This window comes from Myotis nattereri (assembly GCF_964212035.1).
Source record: "Myotis nattereri genome assembly, chromosome: 1".
Classification (NCBI taxonomy): domain Eukaryota; kingdom Metazoa; phylum Chordata; class Mammalia; order Chiroptera; family Vespertilionidae; genus Myotis; species Myotis nattereri.
This window is the reverse complement of record NC_138075.1, coordinates 215,612,985-215,635,283: the sequence shown is the minus strand read 5'-3', so window position 1 is coordinate 215,635,283 and position 22,299 is coordinate 215,612,985. Positions and strand designations below refer to the sequence as shown.

General features: G+C 42.0%; 1 protein-coding gene across 6 annotated transcripts in view; it reads left to right on the top strand.

Annotated features, from left to right (window-relative positions):
- RBPJ (recombination signal binding protein for immunoglobulin kappa J region) overlaps positions 1 to 22,299 on the top strand; it is a 104,371-nt gene that overhangs the window by 65,491 nt on the left and 16,581 nt on the right. For all 6 annotated transcript variants that reach the window (XM_081083066.1, XM_081083063.1, XM_081083064.1 and 3 more), the window contains 3 exons: positions 3,875 to 3,970; positions 15,036 to 15,201; positions 21,751 to 21,925. In XM_081083066.1, the coding sequence (XP_080939192.1) occupies positions 3,875 to 3,970; positions 15,036 to 15,201; positions 21,751 to 21,925 (437 nt within the window). The remainder of the gene's footprint in view (positions 1 to 3,874; positions 3,971 to 15,035; positions 15,202 to 21,750; positions 21,926 to 22,299) is intronic.

Below are 22,299 nucleotides of genomic sequence, written 5' to 3'. Positions count from 1 at the left end.
TCACGGTGGCCTCTCTGATTTTATAAATAACATGTAAGGCTTTCTGTTAGCTGGCATTTGTTAGACTTCTTGCTGTAAGTGACTTTGACCTCTGCAGCATCTCACCTTTTGATTGTTCTCTTTCTTTCGAGATTGTATGCTTTCATAGCATCTAGTAAACAGTTTCAGTTCTGCCCTTTACCAGTTGTTCTTCATTTATTTTATTCATTTTGTTGTTCTTGACTCATCTGTCACTGTTCGAGAATATGCTTTCTCTGTTTCCACCCTTGGGAGGGTTTGTGGAATTTGCACCATCATTTATGGATTCCAACATTAGCTGATCCTTTAATACTGACATTCAGTCGTTTTATCTTCCATAGTCAGTTCTTCCCTCCTCTTTTTTTCATTCTGGGAGATTTCATTCACTTCTGTGGCTTCATTTGCCAACGATATACCAGTAAAACCCACTTTTGCAGCCCGGACCCCTCTCTGGAAGTACAGGTATTTCCAACAACCTATTGAATACTTCCAGCATGGAGGTCTGGGGCGCTTCAGTGTTGACATGTCAGCTTCTTAATATATATCCACTTCTCCCCAAACAAAAGATATAAAGAGTTGTTAAGTCTTTTCTATCTTCTCTACTACCTCCTCTTGCTTCTTTCTTAGTATATGAGCCTTTTTTCAAGTGTGTCTTGTCTCTCTGTTGTCTAATCTTTTCTCTATTCCACCACTAGAATTAACTAAGAAGGAAAATTAATTGTTTAAAAATTCTCAAGATCATTTAATTGCCTTTTGTGTAGATTGAAAAATCCAAGTTCCACACATGGTGTTTTCTACAATGGGGTAAAGATAAAAAAGTAAATGATCTTTTCTCAATTTTCAACGAGATTTTTTGTGTGTATTTTTTTAATACTTTAAGTATTTCTCTAGGTGTTTTAAAAAATTTATTAACTGCTACCATTTTGATTCTCATCTATCAGAGTGATATTTGAATTAGCTTAAACTTTCATACTGAGTATTTAAGTTACAAATGTCAGATTTCATGGGATTTGGCAGGCCTTTCACAATTTGACTCCCAACTTGTCAGCTTTATTCATGGCCATGGCTTACGTTAGTATCTTAAGAGAATTTGAGATTCTAATTTCTGACTCTCACTTGTTAATTGCAAGACATTGGGCAAGACACACATACCCTTTTGGATTTTGAGGATTACATGAAATGATGCATTTAAGTGTTAAGCTAAGCACCTGACACTTAGTAAACACTCAAGGAATGTTGCTGCTGTTTTGTTGTCTTGGCTGCCTTGTTCCTCAGCTTGATTATCTCACTGTACGCAAATGTGCAGGGTTGGTCGTGACCTTTTCCATACTACTCCCAGACCCTGGGATGCTTACTTGTTCTGTCTACTCCTGTTACTTCAGAGATGACCTCTTCTAAGAAGTTTTCCTAGCATGTAGTCCTTTATCACCCCTCCCCTCCTTTACATAGACATTCCCCTACTGATCATACCTCTTTGGATCATGTATTTCATTACAATTTGTTTTCTGAGCTGTTGTCTTCACTGAACTTTAAAGCCCCTTTTAAGGGATAGGGATTAATTCTCAATATATTGGACCATTGTTACCTGCCTGGTCTTGCAGCTAACAGGTTTTCAGTTAGTAAACATAAATACTGTCTTCTAGATTATCTCCTTTAAACCCCTCAACCACTTTGTGTTAGATTAGCAATATCATCTGTTATTATCAGATAGGAAACTGAGTCTGGATGAGGTTAAATGATTTGCCCCAGGCCACATAGTTTCTCTAAGTGCTACAAGTCTAGAATTCCCCACATTTGTACTACTATTGTGTAGCTATCCTAATACATTCGTCTTTTATTTATAACTAGAGGCCTGGTGCATGAAAATTCATGCACTGGATGGGGGGGGGGTGGTCCCTCAGCCTGGCCTGCTCATAGTCTGGGAGCCCTCAGGGGCGGGAGGCGACCGGCCATCAGGGGAAGTCGACGCCCCATCACACCTCTGCTGCTGCCACTGCCAGCAGCACAAGCCTTGGCCGGCCCTGGTTAGGTAACCAGCACAAGCCTTGGGTGGCCCTGGGCGGCTGAGCAGCTGCCATCCAAGGCTTGCCTGCGCCTCGAGCCTGCCCTGGGCGGCTGGGCAGCTGACATCTGAGGCTTGCCTGCACCTCGGGCTGGCCCTGGGTGGCTGGGGGGCTGAGGGCGGGTCCAGCCACACCTACTCCTCCCCACACCCTGCAGGGCTGAAAGGACTGGGGGACTCTGGCAGGGCTGAGGGAACTCGGCGCCGCCATCTTGTGGCTGTGGGTGCTGCCATCTTTGTGACGGTGTGATGGTCAATTTGCATCTTACCACTTTATTAGATAGGATACTGGAATATAGAATTTCTATTAGATAGATGCTATTAGATAGAATTTCATGGTGCATGAAATTCGTGCATGGGGGGCATGTCCCTCAGCCCAGCCTGTACCCACTCCAATCTGGGACCCCTCAGGATGTCCGACTGCAGGATCGGGCCTAAACCGGCAGTCGGACATCCCTCTCACAATCCGGGACTGCTGGCTCCTAACCCCTCTCCTGCCTGCCTGCCTGATTGCCCCTAACTGCCTCTGCCTGTCGGTCTCATCACCCCTAACTGCCTCTGCCTGTCGGTCTCATCACCCCCTAACCACTCCCCTGCCAGCCTCAATGCCCCAACTGCCCTCCCCTGCCGGCCTGATTGCCCCCTAACTGCCCTCCCCAGCCAGCCTGATCGCCCCCTAACTGCCCTCCCCTGCCGGCCTGTTCATCCTTTAACTGCTTGCTCCCCTACGCCGGCCTGATCTCACCCCCAACTGCTTGCTCCCTTGTGCTGGCCTGATCTCGCACCTACCTGCTTGCTCCCCCTTGCTGGCTTGATCTCACCCCTAACTGCTTTTTCCCCCACTGGCCTGATCACCCCTAACTGCTTGCTACCCTGCTGGCCTGATTGCCCCTAATTGCCTCTGCCTCGGCCCCCACCACCCTGGCTTTGTCCTGAAGGAAGTCGGATGTCCAGAAGATGTCCGGCCCACCCAGTCTAATTAGCATAATACCCTTTTATTAGTATAGATAAGTAAAACAGCATTTAACTTATTAAAACTGTTTCCTGATTATTATCTTTGAAACAACTTTGCTTTACTTTTGCATTGTGTGCAAATGTCCAGAATTGGGATTCTGCTGATTCATAGTTATAAATTTGATCTAATGTTCTTTATACTGCTTAGCAAAATAATTGAATAAATAAATATATTTAACACATGGAACTTTTTATATAATTTATACATAATAAATAGGTAGTTGGAGTGCTTTGTACTTGGAAAAATTAACTTTTCCCCTCAAAATTTATTCAGTAACTGTGTGTTTATATGTACATGAGATATCCCTTTTTTAGTCTTTATGTAAGGCTTGTTATTTTAAGAACATAATAACAACTTTGGATGACCTAATGATTTGTTATGGCTTTGTATTCACTGAGAAACACTCATTCTAATAAGTAGATAATTAAATACAAAGTATTGCATGTCATTAAGTTTATGAACAATTTAAAACCAAATTTAGCAATGTACATAGTGATTCTGGAATTGTAATTGTGGTTTAGCTCAGTTACATCATAAATTCCAAGAATGAAAGACAGTTTCTTCTTTTAAAGAAAAAAGTATAAAGTTGAAGATGAGCAGTATTTATTGCCCCATTGTATAATGGGCTTTAAATTTAGTTCATGAGTTTGTTTTGTCTTAATGTTTTTGCTTTTAGATTTGCTTGTTTAAAATATACTCACCAGCATTTTTCTCATTACAGAGCTTAGTAATATTTTAAACCTCACCCCTGTAATAGTAATATTTGTGTTTTATTTTAGGGAAGCAATGCGGAATTACTTAAAAGAGCGAGGGGATCAAACAGTACTTATTCTTCACGCAAAAGTTGCACAGAAGTCATATGGAAATGAAAAAAGGTAAGATTATTATTTTCTGGTGGGTAGTTCATTATAGCTGTCACATGAATTTGCAAATGATGTGTTAATATGCAAAAATTGTTTCTCGGGTTATTTGCAAGTACAAAATGAAAAGTAGGGATTTGTCTCTATTGAAGGAGAAACAAAGTGAGTTATGGCAGATTTAGTCGAGATCATCTGGTTGAATCCCTGATAATTACAAACTGTAATCTATAATTTTTCTTTGGGGCTTCACGATATTCTATTTCTGGGATATATTAGCTTGTTCAAAAAAGTAGCTTTCCTTTTGGTGGTAAATGTAGTTTTATAAATAAACTAGAGGCCTGGTGCATGGATTTGTGCACCAGTGGGGTCCTTCGGCCTGCCCTGCGGGGATCGGGCTGAAACCGGCCCGGTACACAGATTCGTCCAGGGCGTGTCCGGCCAATCTCGCCCAGTCCTGATTGGGGCCAATCGGTGCTGGCTGGCCAAGGCAGGCCTGCGGTAGATTGGCCAGCTGGGGAGGGACCACAGGAGGGCTCCAGGGCCCCAGCAGTAAACTAACCTACTGGTCGGAGCATCTGCCCCCTGGTGGTCAGTGCACGTCATAGTGACTGAACAGTCGAACGAACGGTCGGACACTTATTAGGCTTTTATTATATAGGATTATTATTTAGGATGTGACCCTCAGTACCATTTTTTTAAAATATATTTTCAGTTTGCAGGCCGATGCTCTATCCACTGAGCCAAACCACCAGGGCTTAAAATATATTTTTATTGATTTCAGAGACGAAGGGAGAGGGAGTGATAGGAACATCAATGATGAGAGTGAATCATTGATCGGCTGCCTCCTGCATTCCCCCCACTGGGATTGAGCCTGCAACCCGGCATGTGCCCTTTACTGGAATCGAATCAGGCACCCTTCAGTCCGCAGGCTGACGCGCTATCCACTGCACCAAACCAGCCAGGGCCTGAGTACCATTTTAAAAAGGAAAAGACTAAACAAACCCCTGAATTGAACTATGGAGTGATTATAAAGAAAAGAGCTCCCAGTCCTCTCCACCTTGCCCCTGTGTCTGTTCAGATGAAGAAAAAACAGCTCTGGCCAGTGTTGTTCAGTTGGTTGGTTGGGCATTGTCCCTTCTACCAAAAGGTTGCCAGTTTGATCCAGTCAGAGCACATATCCCTGTTGCAGCCAGATCCCTGGCTGGGGGCATGCAGGAGGCAGCTGATTGATGTTTCTCTCTCTCTTTTCCTTCCTCCCTCCCTCCCTCTCCCTCTCATTTCCTCTCTTTATAAAAAAGCAAAGAAATAAAAAATCTTAAAAAAAAAGGAAAAACAACAGTTGAGTTAGTACTACATAAATGTTGGTACTACAAAAATGGCTTATAAGTAAGATTGGCCAAAATTAAGTTACAACAAAGTGATCTTTATGTTTAGTACTTGTCACAGTATTTTATAAATTTCAGTATTTATGATGTATGATTGTGGACTTTGGTTGTTTGTTTTTTCACTTTATTCCTAGAATTTTCTTGTTAATAGTTTCTCTAGTCTTGTCTTTCAGACAGCATTTTTAAATTAAGCATTTCATGGACGAAAGGCTTGCTTATGGGGGAAGATGAAAGATTTTTTGAATTGGCTAGAAAGATATGAAACTAAAGTGGGAAAAGGAATGAAAACTCAGGTTTGGATGTTGGGTTGAAAGGAAGGGTGGAATCATAGATAAAGAAAATCTTAACATACGTATAAGAAGTGAATGTAAGTATATAATTAAATTAATTTACATGCTGGAAGAAAATTAAGGAGTCTCTTCCTTAAAGTTCTCTAAATCTGAGCTGAAAAGTAGGTGAAGCTATTTAATGATAATTTTGTCCTCAAATAGGATGAACAAGTGAAAACAGTATTTAGGACTCATACTGCGAAGTGTTCTTGTATATCATCATTCAAGCTTGCTAAATTTCTGATTATTTTATCTTTCTTTACTAGTAGAACTAATCATCTGATTTACAGTAAATATTGGAAAAAGTTGGTATCTGCAGTTTGGGACATAAAGACCAAAGCAAGATAGTGGCTCCTTTTTTTATGAAGTTGTACTCGAAATTCAGAGAGAGAGATAGAGAATTTAAATTGAGTGTGAGCATAGCCGATCATCTGCTTTTTGGGTTTGGTGTTTTCTCTTTTTTTCTTTTTGCTTTTGGTTTGATTTTTCCTAAGCAAAACCTAGCAAGGCAATACCTTCATTATTTGAGATGAATCTCAAATTAGGCCAGTCTTGCACCTCACAGTGAATCTCAGGAAGAAAGTTTCCCAGTCTTGAGCCCGACATTGTTTTGGAAGTGCATTTACAAGTGTTTTTAAATTTTAATTCTCAGAATAGTCTTATAAATAGGTATATTATAATCCCCATTCTGTGAGTGAGTAAACTAGAAATCAAATACCAGGTTCACTTTGGAAATCCATGTAGCCAGGATTAGAACTCCTGGGTCTATAATTCCAAATGTCTCACTCTTTTTATTGCCCTAATTTCCATAGCCTTCCAGTTTGTGTTTGAGTGTTGGTTATTTACAACAGGGCTTGAGGATGAGGTTAAGATACCTAAAGACATCCATTTTGTAAATAAACTTTGCCTAGGATTATTCCTTTTACCATCAGCTGAGTGAGGCTGGGCTAGATCTAATGGAAATAAGATTAGACATATTTACTGTGTGGATACCAATTCAGGCACTGCTGCTTTCCTTTCTCTGGATTTTTGAAGGTGCATTTTAGTACGATTGGATTCATTCACTCATTTCTTTATTTCTGATGACCTGTTAGGTGCCAGGTACTATGCAAAAGGATCTTTAGTGAGAATTTTAAAAGTTAGGATGTCATTTAATGCTATGATGGATAACAGGCCTAGTGGCAATAACAGAAGGGCAGAGCTACTCAAAAAATTACATCTAAGTCCAGATAACGTCCCTGTTTATTAGTCACTGTTAAAAGTATATGAGTAACAAGTTGTAGTGGCTTATCAAGTTAAAATCTTGATTTAAGGGTTATTTATTTTTATTGTGGTTGCCTTTATTTCCTATTATTTGGATATGGCCTGGCCAATCTAAAACACCACTCAAAGGAAAGCTTGAAGAGCCTAAGCTTCTAGCCTCCAAAGAATGAAGGGAAAACGATGAAAAGACCTAGAGTAACTACTTTCCTATATTTTTACATGTTTGTACTAATGTTTCTTGAGTGGACATGTATTAGTTTTACAATAAAGGTGGAAACCAGTTAAAATTACTTTTTTTTTTTTTTAAGTATTCATAGTAAGAAAACATTCATGCAGTCCAGCCTTCCTGGAAGAGGTCTGGTCCCTTACTCATTGAGAAGAGTGCACAGTGGGAAGAGGAAGATGTGCCTTCTTGCTTGTTGATCTAGATTTGGGCCTTTCTGAAAAGCTGCTAAGGCATAAAGCGTGAAGTATCGTGGGGACATGACCACAGTCTCTTAGCGTATAAAATAACTCGAGTGAAAGATGCTGGAAAAGTTTGGTCAGGAAATTCTTTAATTATAAATTGTTCAGACTAACTTTTGTGCCTGATAACAAAATTTGTTTGCTTAGCACATCCGGTATCCCATTTATGTTAGTAGTTAGTTTTACCTTTTCATGGAAGAAAGAAGAACTTTGCAAGTTGAAAAATAAACTTTTAAAGATTATTTTGTATAGAGGATATTTTCCATTAAAGAAATGGGGATGCCATTTGATATTAACATTCCTTCAGCTTTGTCAAGGAAAGTACTTAAGCAGTAATGAAGGTGATGGTGATGCTGTTGAGGCAGTAAAGCCATTTAGATAATTAGAGTAGGACTCTGAAGTCATACTGAGAATGTGTTAATTGAGATAACTATGGCATGCAGACAGTTCCAAGGTGTTTTTTGTTTTGTTTGTTGCTTTTGAATTGAATAGTCACCAAAGGGTAATGATTCTGCAAAGGTGATCAGATAATGTAAATTATGTGCTTGGGTTTCATCTAACCTAACTTATTTTAAATACTGGGCTGAATAAAAAGACTTCTTTGAATCTGTAAGGTATTTTTCAGATCTTATCTCAGGATATAAGAGAAAAGTTGTTGAATCATTCTCTGAAGATGAAAATGGATTGAACTAGAAAATGAGTAAAATCATAAATGTGTTTATATCGCCACCAAGTGGCATAAAAAAGCAATGTTTGTCATAGGTGCTTAGAGCTACTGGGAAAGATTAGAAAATAAAGGCACATTGTTTCATAGAATATCCTTTCACAGCAGCTGTTAAACTCTGTTAGCTGGCCTCCTGATGGTCAAACTTTTTACTCGCTGAGTTTTTTGTATACATTAACAATCTATTCAAATTTTAAAAATGTATTTCACACCTCATTAGAAAGGTGTGTTTTAATCATTACTTAGGGTCCCTCCCCCCACATCACCATTCCTTTAAATTCTACCCTCTTTTTGGTGCATAAACTTATCTTCTATTTTATTATGTTACTACTGAAGTTGTGGATATGAAAGTTTGATTCATTAGCTGTTTTTAGGAGGTGTAATATTAGGATATTTTAAATATTTTTAAAATGACATCACATTTTAGAAATCTCTTTCGATTATATTGGATTTGCTGTTTTCTTCACAATATTTTGGGATAGTTGTAGAGTTGGTTAAAAAAACAAGGCTAGCTCAAAGGCAGTTAAGAGTCTTTTTCTGTTTGTTTATTACGATTGAAAAAGCACTTTCAGTAAAGAACCTTGGTCAGTGCTTTGGGTGATAAAGAATGTCTTGCCTCCTGTCATTTTTTAGTTTCATGCCCTTTTATCACAGGACTTTTGAGAGAATCAGTACTACCTAGTCTTTTACAGGTTTTGCCCTCTTTATATTTTTCAGATGGGGAATATAAGTACTTTTTATGAAAACTTAATGGGATTTGACTACTATATTTGGTATGCTATACTAAAGCACAACGCTTTGAATTTTATAGCTGGTATACCAATTTACTAAGAAGTCTTAACATTAATGTTCAGTAAAATACTAATAGGAGACGAGTTTCCAAAATTGATATTCCTGAGAGTATGTATGCCAGTTAGGTGTTTGAGTCTGTGCCATGGTAATCATTGGGCAGCTCTCAGCATTAGAGACCAGAGCGATTCCTGATGTGGACTTGAGTTGAGCCAACTCCAGAACTAGCCCAGCTAATTCAGGAATCCCTCTGACCTTGGAGTGACCTGGAGCTGAGCCCACTGCCTCGCCTGTGACCTCTGTGTCCACTGTGAAAGTGTGCAGGCATGAAAGCTGCTCTGATGGTTTAGATAAATATGAGGAAACTCCAGAGGCTTCCCTCCTTACTCAGCTTGACTCCTAAAGGCCTACTTGATCTACTTACCCATTATCTTTGGCTTCATCTGTTGTTCTCTCCTCCTCTTCCCTACTCCAGCCACTTGGTCTGTTTGTCAGACACCCGTGACTGTAGGTTGTGACTCAAAATCACCTTCCTACAGAAGCTTTCCCCCAGCCACTGGGTCTTGGACATTTTAACTGCCCTCTTTCCTGCTTTTTTTTTTTTCTCTCTCTCTCTCTCTCTCAGTACTTATCACCAGCTAACAGACTATATACATTCTTTTACTCATTTACCTTTTTAAAAAATTGTTTGTCTCTCCTATTAGAATGAGAGCTGCATCAGGACAGAAATTTTTGTCCTTTATTTTGAAACTACTATTTTTGCAGCACCTGGTACAATAAATAATTTGGTGAATTAACATTATTAAATAAGCCCAGCTCACTTCTTGTATAATATGTAGATTGCCTCTAAGTAGTCTTTGAAAGTTGAGCAAAAAGAAGGTGCCATCATATAGATATATATCTTTTTAATACTATTTTTATTGATTTCAGAGAGGAAGGGAGAGGGCGAGAGATATAGAAACATCAACGATGAGAGAGAATCATTGATTGCCTCCTGCTCGGCCCCCACTGGGGATCGAGACCACAACCCAGGCATGTGCCCTTGACTAGAATCGAACCTGGGACCTTTAAATCTCCAGGCTGACGCTCTATCCACTGAGACAACTGGCTAGGATGCCATCATATATTTTTATTCAATCAATATTGTAATAGGTATTGAGAAGGGAGCAAACAAGAATGTAATATTACTACTGGTAGAAAGGCCTGAGCACCAAATCCAGTCTACAGTGTCTGTGTATGCATGTACACACGTATGCAGCAGGTATACAGTTTTCTTAAGTCTGCATATTGTTGGCTTACAAAGCATCATTTAGTGGCCACGTTCTAAAATTTGATTTCAGGGATCTATTGAACAATTGAAGGATGTGACCAACACTAGGCCCATATACTTGTGTTCAGCAGTGTGATTGGTATACTCACAGGCTTGCCATTCCCTATTGCAGTGATGGCGAACCTTTTGAGCTCGGCATGTCAGCATTTTGAAAAACCCTAACTTAACTCTGGTGCCGTGTCACATGTAGAAATTTTTTTATATTTGCAACCATAGTAAAACAAAGACCTATTTTTGATATTTTATATACTTAAATGCCATTTAACAAAGAAAAATCAACCAAAAAAATGAGTTCGCATGTCACCTCTGGCATGCGTGTCATAGGTTCACCATCACTGCCCTATTGTCTTGTCATCAGAGCCACACACCAGTAGTTAATTATAATTGTATTTAAGCTCTTGTTTTTCTTACAGTGGTTTTGAATTAAGAAAAATTTCCTATACTCATAACTACAAAAAGTGGGAATTACCATGAGGGCTAGGTAGTTCAAGAAAGAAGGGAGGGATCCTCCCTCTTTGGGTAATTAAAGGATATTTTTACTTACTTATTGTACACCTGGTTCACCATTTACATTACTTATTTGGCTACTATTTGAGTTTCGGGCCCCTTGATAATCATGGCATAAATGTTTTAAAGTATGTACAAGTAAAAATATGTAATTGAGCAAAAGCAAATTATAACCTACACTAGAGGCCTGGTGCACGAATTTGTGCATGGGTGGGGTCCGGCCAGCCAGCCCCGATCAGGGGCTATAGGGCTGGACTGGCTGTGGGGAGGGGCCGAGGGCGGTTAGCAGGCTGGCCCCACCCCCTGGTCGAACTCCCAGTCGAGGAGACAATTTGCATATTAGCTTTTATTATATAGGACTAGGGGCCCGGTGCACGAAATTCGTGCACTGGGTGGGGGGGGGGAGTGTCCCTCAGCCCAGCCTGCCCCCTCTCACATACTGGGAGCCCTAAGGCGTTGACCCTCATCACCCTCCGATCACCTGATCGGCCCCTTGCCCAGGCCTGACACCTCCGCCAGAGGTGTCAGGCTTGGACAGGGGACTCCCATCTCCCCCTGATCACTGGCTCTGGCCCCCGCCCAGGCCTGAGGCCTCTGGCCCAGGAATCATGCCTGGGCAGGGGACCCCCATCTCCCTCTGATCGCTTACTCCACCCCCCGCCCAAGCCTGACGCCTCTGACCCAGGCTTCAGGCCTGGGCAAGGGGACCATCATATCCCCCCAATCCCCGGCTCCGCCCCCCACCCAGGCCTGATGCCTCGGCCAGAGGAGTTGACCCTCATCACCCTCCGATCACCAATCACTGGATCGGCCCCTTGACCAGGCCTGAGGCCTTCGGCAGAGGTGTCAGGCCTGGGCAGGGGACCCCCAGCTCCCCGCGGTTGCAGGCTCTGCCCCTGCCCAGGCCTAACGCCTCTGGCCTAGGCGTCCGGCCCAGGCAGCGGGGACCTGCAGTGGCAGCGGGGGGCGCCGCGATTGTGGGCTTCGCTTTAGGCCCAGGCAAGGGACCCCTAGCTCCCGGGACTGCCAGCTTCGACCGTGCCCAGCTCCCATCGCTTGCTCCACCCCTACTTCCTGCTATCACTGGCCAGGGCGGAAAAGGCGCCTGATTCTCTGATCATGGCTTGGGGGCAGGGCAAAGGCGGCCCCAGGGCCGCCTTTGCCCTGCCCCCCAGCTCTTAGCTCCCCCCTGGGTTTCAGATCACTGTCAGTGGCAGGGGGCTTCTTCCTGCTTTCCCTTTCGCCTCCCTGCATTGTGCCTACATATGCAAATTAGCCGCCATCTTGTTGGCAGTTAACTGCCAATCTTAGTTGGCAGTTAATTTGCATATAGCCCTGATTAGCCAATGAAAAAGGTATCGCCGTACGCCAGTTACCATTTTTCTCTTTTATTAGTGTAGATAAGGACTAGATTGATGATCTGAACTATGTAAAAGATGGGGCTTGAGCTAGGCTTTGAAATAGATATTTTTTTAATTGCCAAAGAGAAGATTATAAGGATGTTACTCTAGGTGGGAAGAATTTGTGAGGACAGGTTTCTGGCAACTAGTGAAACAAAGGTATTGGAAGTCTTGAGAGTTGAAAAGATACAGTGTATTATTCTTTCACTTGTCCACATGCACCAGGTGTTGTGGGTTTAAGATATATAAGGCATAATAATTCAGTGATCATCCACTTTACTTTTACTTCTACTAGTTTTATTGCTATTTTGAAAGTCTGTACTTTGGCCATTGTTCTAATTCTATTTTATAGGTTAATTATATGATACTAGAGGCCCGGTGCACGAAATTCCTGCACTGGGGGGTGGGGTTCCCTCAGCCCAGCCTGCCCCTCTCACAGACTGGGAGCCCTCAGTGGATGTCCTACTGATGGCCACAGTCTGGCAGCAGAGGCTTGGAGCAGGCGTCCTGTGTGTGTGTGTGTGTGTGTCTGTCTGCTAGGGCCTGCCCCCAGCCGCGCCACGTAGGCTCGAAGCAGTTGCCGTGTGTGTGTGTGTGTGTGTGTGTGTGTGTCTGTGCCGGGGGCCTGCCCCCAGCCACACCATGGAAGCTTGGAGCAGGAGCCCCTCTGTGTTGATCTCTCAGGCTCCTGGCCTCCATTGCATGTTGTACTCTCCCTTGAGCTATGGCCAGGATAGGGGTGCTGCTTGCAAGCCGGGCTTTCCTGCTCCCGGATCGCCATGGCGACCAGGGAGCAGACCCAGCTGGGGGCTGTCCACAGGCCGGGCTTTCCCGCTGCCAGGTTTCCATGGCAACCGGGGAGCAGGCCCAGCTGGGGGCTGCCTGCAGGCCGGGCTTTCCTGCTCCCGTTTCAGGCCCAGCTTGGGGCTGCCCACAGGCCAGGCTTGCTCTCCTGCTCCCGGATCCTCATGGCGACCAGGGAGAAGGTGCAACTGGGGGCTGCCCGCAGGCCGGGCTTGCTTTCCTGCTCCCGGATCAAGCGCAGCTAGGGGCTGCCCTCAGGCCAGGCTTGCTTTCCTGCTCCCGGATCAGGCGCAGCTGGGGGCTGCCTACAGGCCGCACTTTTCTACTTAGCGATGGCCGGATTACCACAGCGACCCAGGGCCCAGTGGCACTTTTCTGCTCTCCAATAGTCATAGGGTCCCGGCTGGGGGCAGGGCTTAGCAGTGCGGGGCTTAAGCGGCACGGGGGTCCCAGCTGGAGGCTCAAGTGGCACACAGGGGTCCTGGCTGGGGGCAGGGCTTATGCCCCGCTGCCCAGGGCTGCACATGGGGCCCAGATGGCAGCTTGCGCTGTCCCGCCCTGCCTGTAGTATAGGATAGAGGCCTGGTGCACGGTTGGGGGCCGGCTGGTTTGCCCTGAAAGTGTCCCAGATCAGGGTGGGAGTCCCGCCTGGGTGCCTGGGCAGCCTGGATGACGGGCTGATGGCTGTTTGCAGCTGGTCACACCCCTTCAGGGTGGGGGTCCCCACTGGGGTGCCTGGCCAGTCTGGGTGAGGGCCTGAGAGCTGTTTTCAGGCTGGAGGGCAACTTAAGCTCCCAGCCTTTCCTTTTTTTCTTTTTTTTTTTTATTCTGGGATTTATTTACCTTCTATAGCTGTCCCTGGAGCTGAGAGCCAGCTCCAGCTCTGAGGGCTGAAAGCAGGTTCTGGGTCTGTTTGGCTTCTATAATTGAAACTCTGTTGCCATCACAGCAGCTCTAAGCTCTGAGGCCGAAGCTGGCTGAAAGCAGGTTTCTAGATTTGTTTGGCTCCTATAATTGAAACTCTGTTGCCATCACTGCAGCTCTAAGCTCTGAGGCTGAAGCTGGCTGAAAGCAGGTCTCTGGAGCTTGTTTAGCTTCTGTAATTGCAACATAGTTGCTTAGACTGCAGCTCAGAGCCGGGCTGCGGCATGCGGGGAACCTTGGCTTCCTCCATCGCTGGAGCAAGCAAGCCTCCTGTTCGCTTCAACTGCGTGGCTGCTGGTTGCCATCTTGGTTGGCAGTTAATTTGCATATCCTGCTGATTAGCCAATGGGAAGTGTGTCAGGGTTATGGTCAATTTGCATGTTTCTCTTTTATTAGATAGGATAGTTAGTTGTAATATCCATAGCAATAATGTCATTAATTAATACTACCTCATTTTGAGACCTATTTAGTAATTGCAGATCCTGTGGTGTGGTGTATTGTGTTTTGTAATATGTTAGAGTACATTAGATTTGCTGAACTTTAATAGCTCAGAACTCTAAACTGAGTGCATCACTCTACACAGGTGAGTCCTACCTGAACAAATGTAGTCTTAGTGGAAGTTTTGCTTCTGGTATCCTCATGTGACTATTTGCATTAGAAAGGGCTTCATTAGGAGCTAACTTAGTGCAGTTCAATATGATTTTTATATTCTTACTAAAGGCCCGATGCACAAAATTCGTGCAAGAGTAGGCCTTCCTCCCCCCACTGCCAGCACTGGCTTTTCTCCAGCACCCAGGCTTCCCTGGCAGAGGGAAGTCCCACCCACCCACTGCAGCCCCCTGATCAGTGGCCTAGGCCTCCCTCTTTGGGATGATTGTGGAACTCCCCTGATTGATCACCCCGCTGGCTGGTGACCTGGGCCTCTCTCTGTGGGGCAATCATGGGGTGATGGCCAGCCCCTGACCAATCACATCACACCCGCCTTGGCTGGCCTGGCACCAGTGGGTGTCATAGTGTGGTCCCGGATGGTTGTCCGGGTGGTGGTTCACTGTTTGGCTGTTCGGTCAATTTGCATATTGCACTTTTATTATATAGGATGTTCAGACAAGAAAATGCATTTTTAAAATTGAATTGCATTGTTTTTGTTCAAATTGTTTCAGGTTTTTTTGCCCACCTCCTTGTGTGTATCTTATGGGCAGCGGATGGAAGAAAAAAAAAGAACAAATGGAGCGGGATGGTTGTTCTGAACAAGAATCTCAACCATGTGCATTTATTGGAATAGGAAATAGTGACCAAGAAATGCAGCAGCTGAACTTGGAAGGAAAGGTAAATTAAAACTGTTGATTCCCCATAAAGGCACCATGTACCAGAATCTAGTAGTGTCCTTATTTGTTTTTGTGGTAGTGATTCGTTCCTCCTCCCCACCCCGTTCTTTATTGTATACCTGGTTCACCATTTACATTATATTACTTATTTGGCTACTATTTGAGTTTTCAGGCCCCCTGATAAGACATGATATAAATGTTTTAAAGTATGTACAAGTCAGCTATTGGTAGCAATCTCTTTAAAATATAAATCAGAACCAGAAATAAACTTCTCAAATGGCTATGGTCTAGTCATGATTCATGGCATTCAAGCTGTTGATATCTAATGGTGGCACTCAGCTTGCCAGCAGCTTTAGCGGGCTGTGAATCAGGTTTCCATTGGAAGTAATAAGTTTAGGAGTCTAATCACTCATCTGAGAGGGGTGTGATGCTCAAATGATAAATGCATAGTTCAATAGTATTTTACTCTGCTCTTTTAATCTTAGTCTTATGCTAGAAGCAAAATGATAGAGATAAATTCTTAGAGGCATTGACTTGGGTTATAAAGATCATAAATGTTTTCCCTCACCTCTTTGTGGAGCAGAACTATGCTATAGGCAAGCACAGCCACAATTAGCTTTAGTAAGACTTTTAGGGATTTTTAAAAATTAATTTTCTGGGAATGAAACGTATGAATTAGTTTTACTAATTTTATGTTATAAATTTAAAGAGCTGTCATTTCAATCTGTACCTTTGGTATTCAAAAATAATTCTTTATTGACTTAGCATTTAACATTTGTTTTCCCTTGATATTAAAATTTAAAAAGATGGTTAGTTCTGATCTTAGTGACCACATAAATGTCTTTTAAAATAATGCATAAAAAGCTAGTTTGTCATTTAATATATTTTTATTGAGTGCCTTAATTGGCCCTAGGAGGGGTTGGAGGGCAGCATTGAGGGTGGTGAGCTAGGGGATTTGTACTCTCAAATTCAGTTTTAGCCCTTTTATAGAGAACTAGAGGCTCAGTGCACGAATTTGTGCATGGGTTTCCCCCCCCCCCCCCCCCGCCCCCAACTGCCTGGCTGGCAATCAGGGCCAATCAGCTGGGGGGAGGGACTGCAGGAGGTTGGCTGGTCACAGGAGGTTGGCTGTGGGAGCGCACTGACCAACAGGGGGCAGCTCCTGCTTTGAGCATCTGCCCCCTGGTGGTCAGTGCATGGCATAGCAACTGTTGGAATGGTCGCTTAGGCTTTTATATATATAGTTGAGCAATAAGAATCCTCAATATCAGTTTTTTTTTCACATTTGAGTCTTTTTATGTCATTTATATCTTTGTAATTTTTATCAGCAAGACTTGTCAACTATGTATTTCAAGTTAGGTTTACGATAAAACTTATTACAATAAAGGTTGTTGTTTCATCTTAAAAGAAAATAAAGCAGTATAAAGTATTTCTAAGTTATGACCCTTGAGCCAAAGTTAAGGATATATGTAAGTGGTGAATTTATTTAATAGGCCTAAATGTCTTACCTATTTTCCTCATATAGAAAGTCAGAGTTCTATGTCTCAAGTTGTATCTCAACATTTGGTACTGTTATTAATTAGGTTAGACAGTTAGATATTGAGATGCCAGGGATTCTAGAGACCAGTGTATATAACCGTGTTAATTATTGCTTGCTTTAACTAATTTCAGCTTCCAGCAATTGTAAGGGAAGTAATGCCAACCAAACAGCATTCCCACTCACCTTTCCCAGAATCATGCTTAGTATATCTTGCCTTAACTTCTACCATTATGTTCTTTCCCTACGCCCTAGAAATTTGCAGAAGAGGAAAAGAATGCCTGAGAGCTTAAGCATTATTAGCATTTAAAAAACTTACTAATAGGGTAGCACAATGCCTATATGCTGAAATTATATGTTAATATTTAGTTTGAATGGAAAAATGCTATTAGAGAAGTCTATATAAAGTAAGACTTGTCAAGAGTCAGTAGAAGGCATTCCAGGCAGAAAGAAGGACATAATCATGTGCTTGGGGCATTAAGGCATGAGAATGTGGTATGTTTGGGCCCAAGTAGGCAAAGATAGCCTGAGCAGTGGGATGCTGAACTTGAGAAAGAGGCACTTTGCTCCTGTCTCACTTAAATCACCACAATGCTTTTGCAGCATTAGATCAGTATTTCTTTTTCATTTCAGAGTAGATGTTTGACTTGTTTTTAAGTTAAACTGTGTACTATTTATAGAAAGCTTGATTATGTACCATTTTCTAGAATCTTGGTAGCTAATTTAGCTTTTTGGTATGATGAAACAAATGTAACTTTAGTTTTTATTTACTCACTTTCCTAAAGCCATAATGCTTTTTGAGTCAGTGACTTCTCCCCTTTTCTCTTACGGGATTTGACTAGTTTGTGGTCATTGGCCTTATATATTTTTTATAATAATAGTTCTAATAAAATTATCTCAGGTGTGATTGTGTGTGTGTGTGCATTCAAACTGCTTACTTTTGTAATTAGGGATGTATTTCCTTTCTTTCCAAGGAGATATATGTGTGTTTGCCTTTTCCAAACAAAATAAAGCCCTTTGTGTGTAGTCCAACCTTCTCTACTCTTTTTTTGCCTTTCCTGTTTGCTAGTTTGTCTTATCATTTTTGCTAGGTTTCATTATTTTCTCTTTTCTGATATTGATAATATCCTTTAATGTTAACACTGTTTTCTCATATTGATCATATCCCTTAATGTTAGAAATCAAATTTTGCCATTACAATGTCATTGCCTTCATTTAGATACAAATTTCATTTTTGTTCCCTATGCGTGTCTGCTTTAGTATATTGATAACCCATATTCCTAGGCTTTGTCTTATATTTGCAGAATAATTCCAGAGGTTAGGCTTAATTTGACCATTCATGCTTTTTAAAGTATTTACACAAGGCTCCTGCCACAACATATTGGAATGCTTAGAGATCTTTGGGTGAAAGGATCAGTTTGAATGCAAATACTGTGGTTTTTTTATTTATTTTGTACTAGAGGCCTGGTACATGAATTTATGCACAGGTGGGGTCCCTCAGCCTGGCCGGCAATCGGGACTGATTGGGGCATCTTGCCCAGTCCGAATCAGGGCCGTGGGAGGCTGGCCAGGGGGAGGGGCCATGGGAGGTTGGCCGGCCTTGGGAGGTTGGCTGTGGGAGCACACTGACCACCAGAGGGCAGCTTCTGTGTTGAGCATCTGCCCCTTGGTGGTCAGTGTGCATCTTAGCAACTGGTCGACCGGTTATTCCGGTAACGGTCGCTTAGGCTTTTATATATATACTAGAGGCTTGGTGCACAAAAATTTGTGCACTTGGGAAGGGGGCGTCCCTCAGCCTGGCCTGCGCCCATTCACAGTCCAGGACCCCTTGGGGGATGTCCATCTGTCGACTTAGGCCCACTCCCCGGGAGATCAGGCCTGAGCTTGCAGTCAGACATCCTTCTGGCAGCCAGGGAGCCCTCAGGAGATGTCCAACTAAAGGCTTAGGCCCACAAGGGAGGTCTAAACCGTTAGTTGGACATTCTTAGTGCTGCCACGGAGGTGGGAGAGTCTCCTGCCACCACCACTGCGCTGGCCAGCCATGAGCCAGCTTCTGGCTGAGTGGCACAACCCATATGGAAGTGCACTGACCACCAGGGGGCAGCTCCTGCATTCAGTGTCTGCCCCTTGGTGGCCAGTGTGCATCATAGCAACTGGTCATTCTGCGTTCAGTCAATGTGTATAGCCTTTTATTATTATTATATAGGATGTCCCTATTTTCCCCCTTTTGCCTCCTCTACCCAGCTCTTGCCCCCCACTTCTCTCTGGCCATCACCATACTGTTGTCTGTCCATGGGTTGTGCATATATTTTCTTTGGCTAATCCCTTTTTTAAATTCACTTCTTTTAAATTTTTATTTTCAGATAAGTGCTTATAACTGCACTATTATATATTTTTTATTATATCATTTAGAATTTAGATATTTTTAAATTGAATCCTTGTAAATTTTAGCACAATTTAATAAATTATGCTAGAAGCAATTAGATTTTTTCATGTAATGTAGATACATTTCAATTAATATTTTATTAATTTTTTAATATTTTAATTTAAAATAATCTTATACATGTAAAAAAAAACCTATAAAGTACTACAGCATATTATATGTACCCTTCACCCAGTTTCTTAGGTGTTAATAATTTAAACATAACCATTATACAACTAACAAAATTTGGAATATATTTTTCTTATAATCTCTTTAATGTTACTTAATCCATTTACTTTGTTTTTGTTAATCTTCACCCAAGGATATTTTTCCATTGAATTTTAGAGAGAGTGAACGGAAAGGGAGAGACACATTGATTGGTTGCCTCCTGCACATGCTTTGATAAGGACTGGGGATCAAGCCAGCAACTGAGGTACATGCCCTTGACTGGAATTGAACCTGGAACCCTTCAGTCCACGGGCTAATGCACTATGCACTGAGCAAAACAGGCTGCAGCTTAATTCATTTACTTTTAATCTATATGTGTCTTTATATTTAAAGTGGGTTTTGTTTTTGATTCACCCTCATAATTTGTCCTTTAATTGGTGCATTTATGCCACTGACTTTCAAAGTGCTTATTGATAGAGTTACTGCCATATCAGGCAGCTTCTGGGTCTTCTGGGTCACGCCCTGCCTTGCTGCCAGGGACCTGATTGCGTCCCCGGCGGCAAAGCAGGCTGGCTCCTGGGTCTTTTGGGGCTGCCCTGGATGGCGGTGGGCTGGCGGCTCACACTGTCCTGCCCTGCCTGCAGTATGCAAATTAGCCACCATCTTTGTTGGTGTAGCAAAGGTACGGTCAATTACCATGTTTGTCTATTATTAGATAGGATAGACTAGAGGCCCGGTGCATGAAAATTCATGCACTGGATGGAGGTCCCTCAGCCCGGCCTGCCCCCTCTCACAGTTCTAGGACCCTCAGGGGCGGGAGGTGACCTGGTGATCAGGGGAAGGCAACACCCCATCACACCTCCGCTGCTCCCACTGCCAGCAGCACAAGCCTCGGCCGGCCCTGGGCGGCTGGGGGATTCCAGAGGTAGGCGCACAGAATAGCCAGGCCCACCTGCCTCTCCAGTGGAGCTGAGGGGACTGGGTGCCACCGTCTTGTGGCTGTGGGTGCCGCTATCTTTGAGGGTGTGGCAGTCAATTAGCATATTCCTTCTTTATTGGCTGTGGGCGCCGCAATCTTTGTGATGGCGTGAGGGTCAATTAGCATATTCCCTCCTTATTGGCTGTGGCACCACCATCTTTGTGACGGTGTGAGGGTCAATTAGTATATTCCCTCTTTATTAGGTAGGATTAGTATGATTAGCTTTGTCTTCATTTTGTCTTCTGCAGAACACAGTCTCAAAACTTTTACCACACTTTTGATTTTTAAAAACGTAATTGAGTGTAAAATATTCAAGATGGCATCTAAAGATTTAAATATAACTTTGCTATTGAGAAGTAAAATAAATTATGGCATTATTTTGTTCTACTAAAATTGCCTGTGAGTAAAATTCAAAGATTAAAACCCTAGAATGTATTTATTTATTTTTTTAAATGAGTGACATTTGCCCTGCTTTTAAAAAGAAATACACAGCAGAGGTAGTCATAGAAATGTGCTTAGCCTAATTTTAAAATAGAGCATTGATTTTTTTTTTAAAGTAGATAATTCAGATATTTTAAATACTTTAGCTTTGTTTGAGTATCATTTTACCTAGTTTGGAAAAGGTCATTAATTTAGTCCCTTCCCTAATTCACAGAGATCGGGGGAATAGGAGAGATTTTAGAATTCTCATACATGTTTGAAAAAGTAGCATTTTCAAGTGTCTTTGCTGTTTTACACGTGCTGTAACTCTTAATTACCAGAATATATTTTCTGATAGACTGACATGTCTTGCTGGATTTAGTTTTTCTAGTACCTTTAAATTCAGTTCTTTTGATGATACAATATGAATTATCCCATTAGGCAAAGTTAACATTTTAAGAAGAGTCTTTTAAGTAAAATATACTCATTGAAGCCCTTTCTGATGTAAGATATTTTGTAGTCATCCAACTAGTATTGACCTTGTTTTCATCAGGATTATAGGTGGTTACTCTGGTGTTTACATTGAATGTGCTATCTTGGGAAGAACCACTACTAAATTTTTTACATAATTTGATTGGATTTTGATGGCCTTATTTATATATTTTCTTTACAGAAAGACAGTCTAGATTTCTTTTAGCTATAAAATTCTATTTTTAAAAATTACCACTAATACTGATAATTCTATGATATAGATGTAGAGTTATATAAAACAAAAAAAGACTAGTCTTTAAAATTCTTTTAGAGGGGGTAAATTAGTTCACAATGTTAGTATTTTATAGACTTGATAAGGAAGACTGTACTTTGTCATCAGAGATTAATTTCAGTAATTTTATAGTTGGTTTTATTCAGCCTTATTGAAATTACTTCATGTAAGCCTGATCAAAACTAGCCATGACCATACAGAGTTATAGATCCATAACCAACACAGTTTTGGTGCTATTAAAACTTTCCTTTTCTTTCACAGAACTATTGCACAGCCAAAACATTGTACATATCTGATTCGGACAAGAGAAAGCATTTCATGTTGTCTGTAAAGATGTTCTATGGCAACAGTGATGACATTGGTGTGTTCCTCAGCAAGCGGATAAAAGTCATCTCCAAACCGTCCAAAAAGAAGCAGTCATTGAAAAATGCTGACTGTATGTATATACTTCAATTTTCTTTTGTCCCCAACTCCCACCATGAATTAAGATAAATTTTACTATTTTTAAATTAAAAATTGCGTTTTGATAGTCAATTCATTCTTTACTAATATTTTTGTGGCCCTCACTTTATCTGAAGATGTCGCATTCATTAATTATTGCTGCTTTATTGTTTTGTTTTTTTTAAATGCACAATACCTGGTCTGGGAACCAACTAGACTTGGTTTATCACTGCTCTCCAGAGACATTTAGAAAATAGGAGTTTTTTTCCCCTTTTGCTGTCACAGTGACTGTAGGGAGTGATGTTAGCTTTGGGTGTCTTGGGCCAAGAGAGTCCCATTTCACAAAGTTGATTTACCAAGAATGTCAAA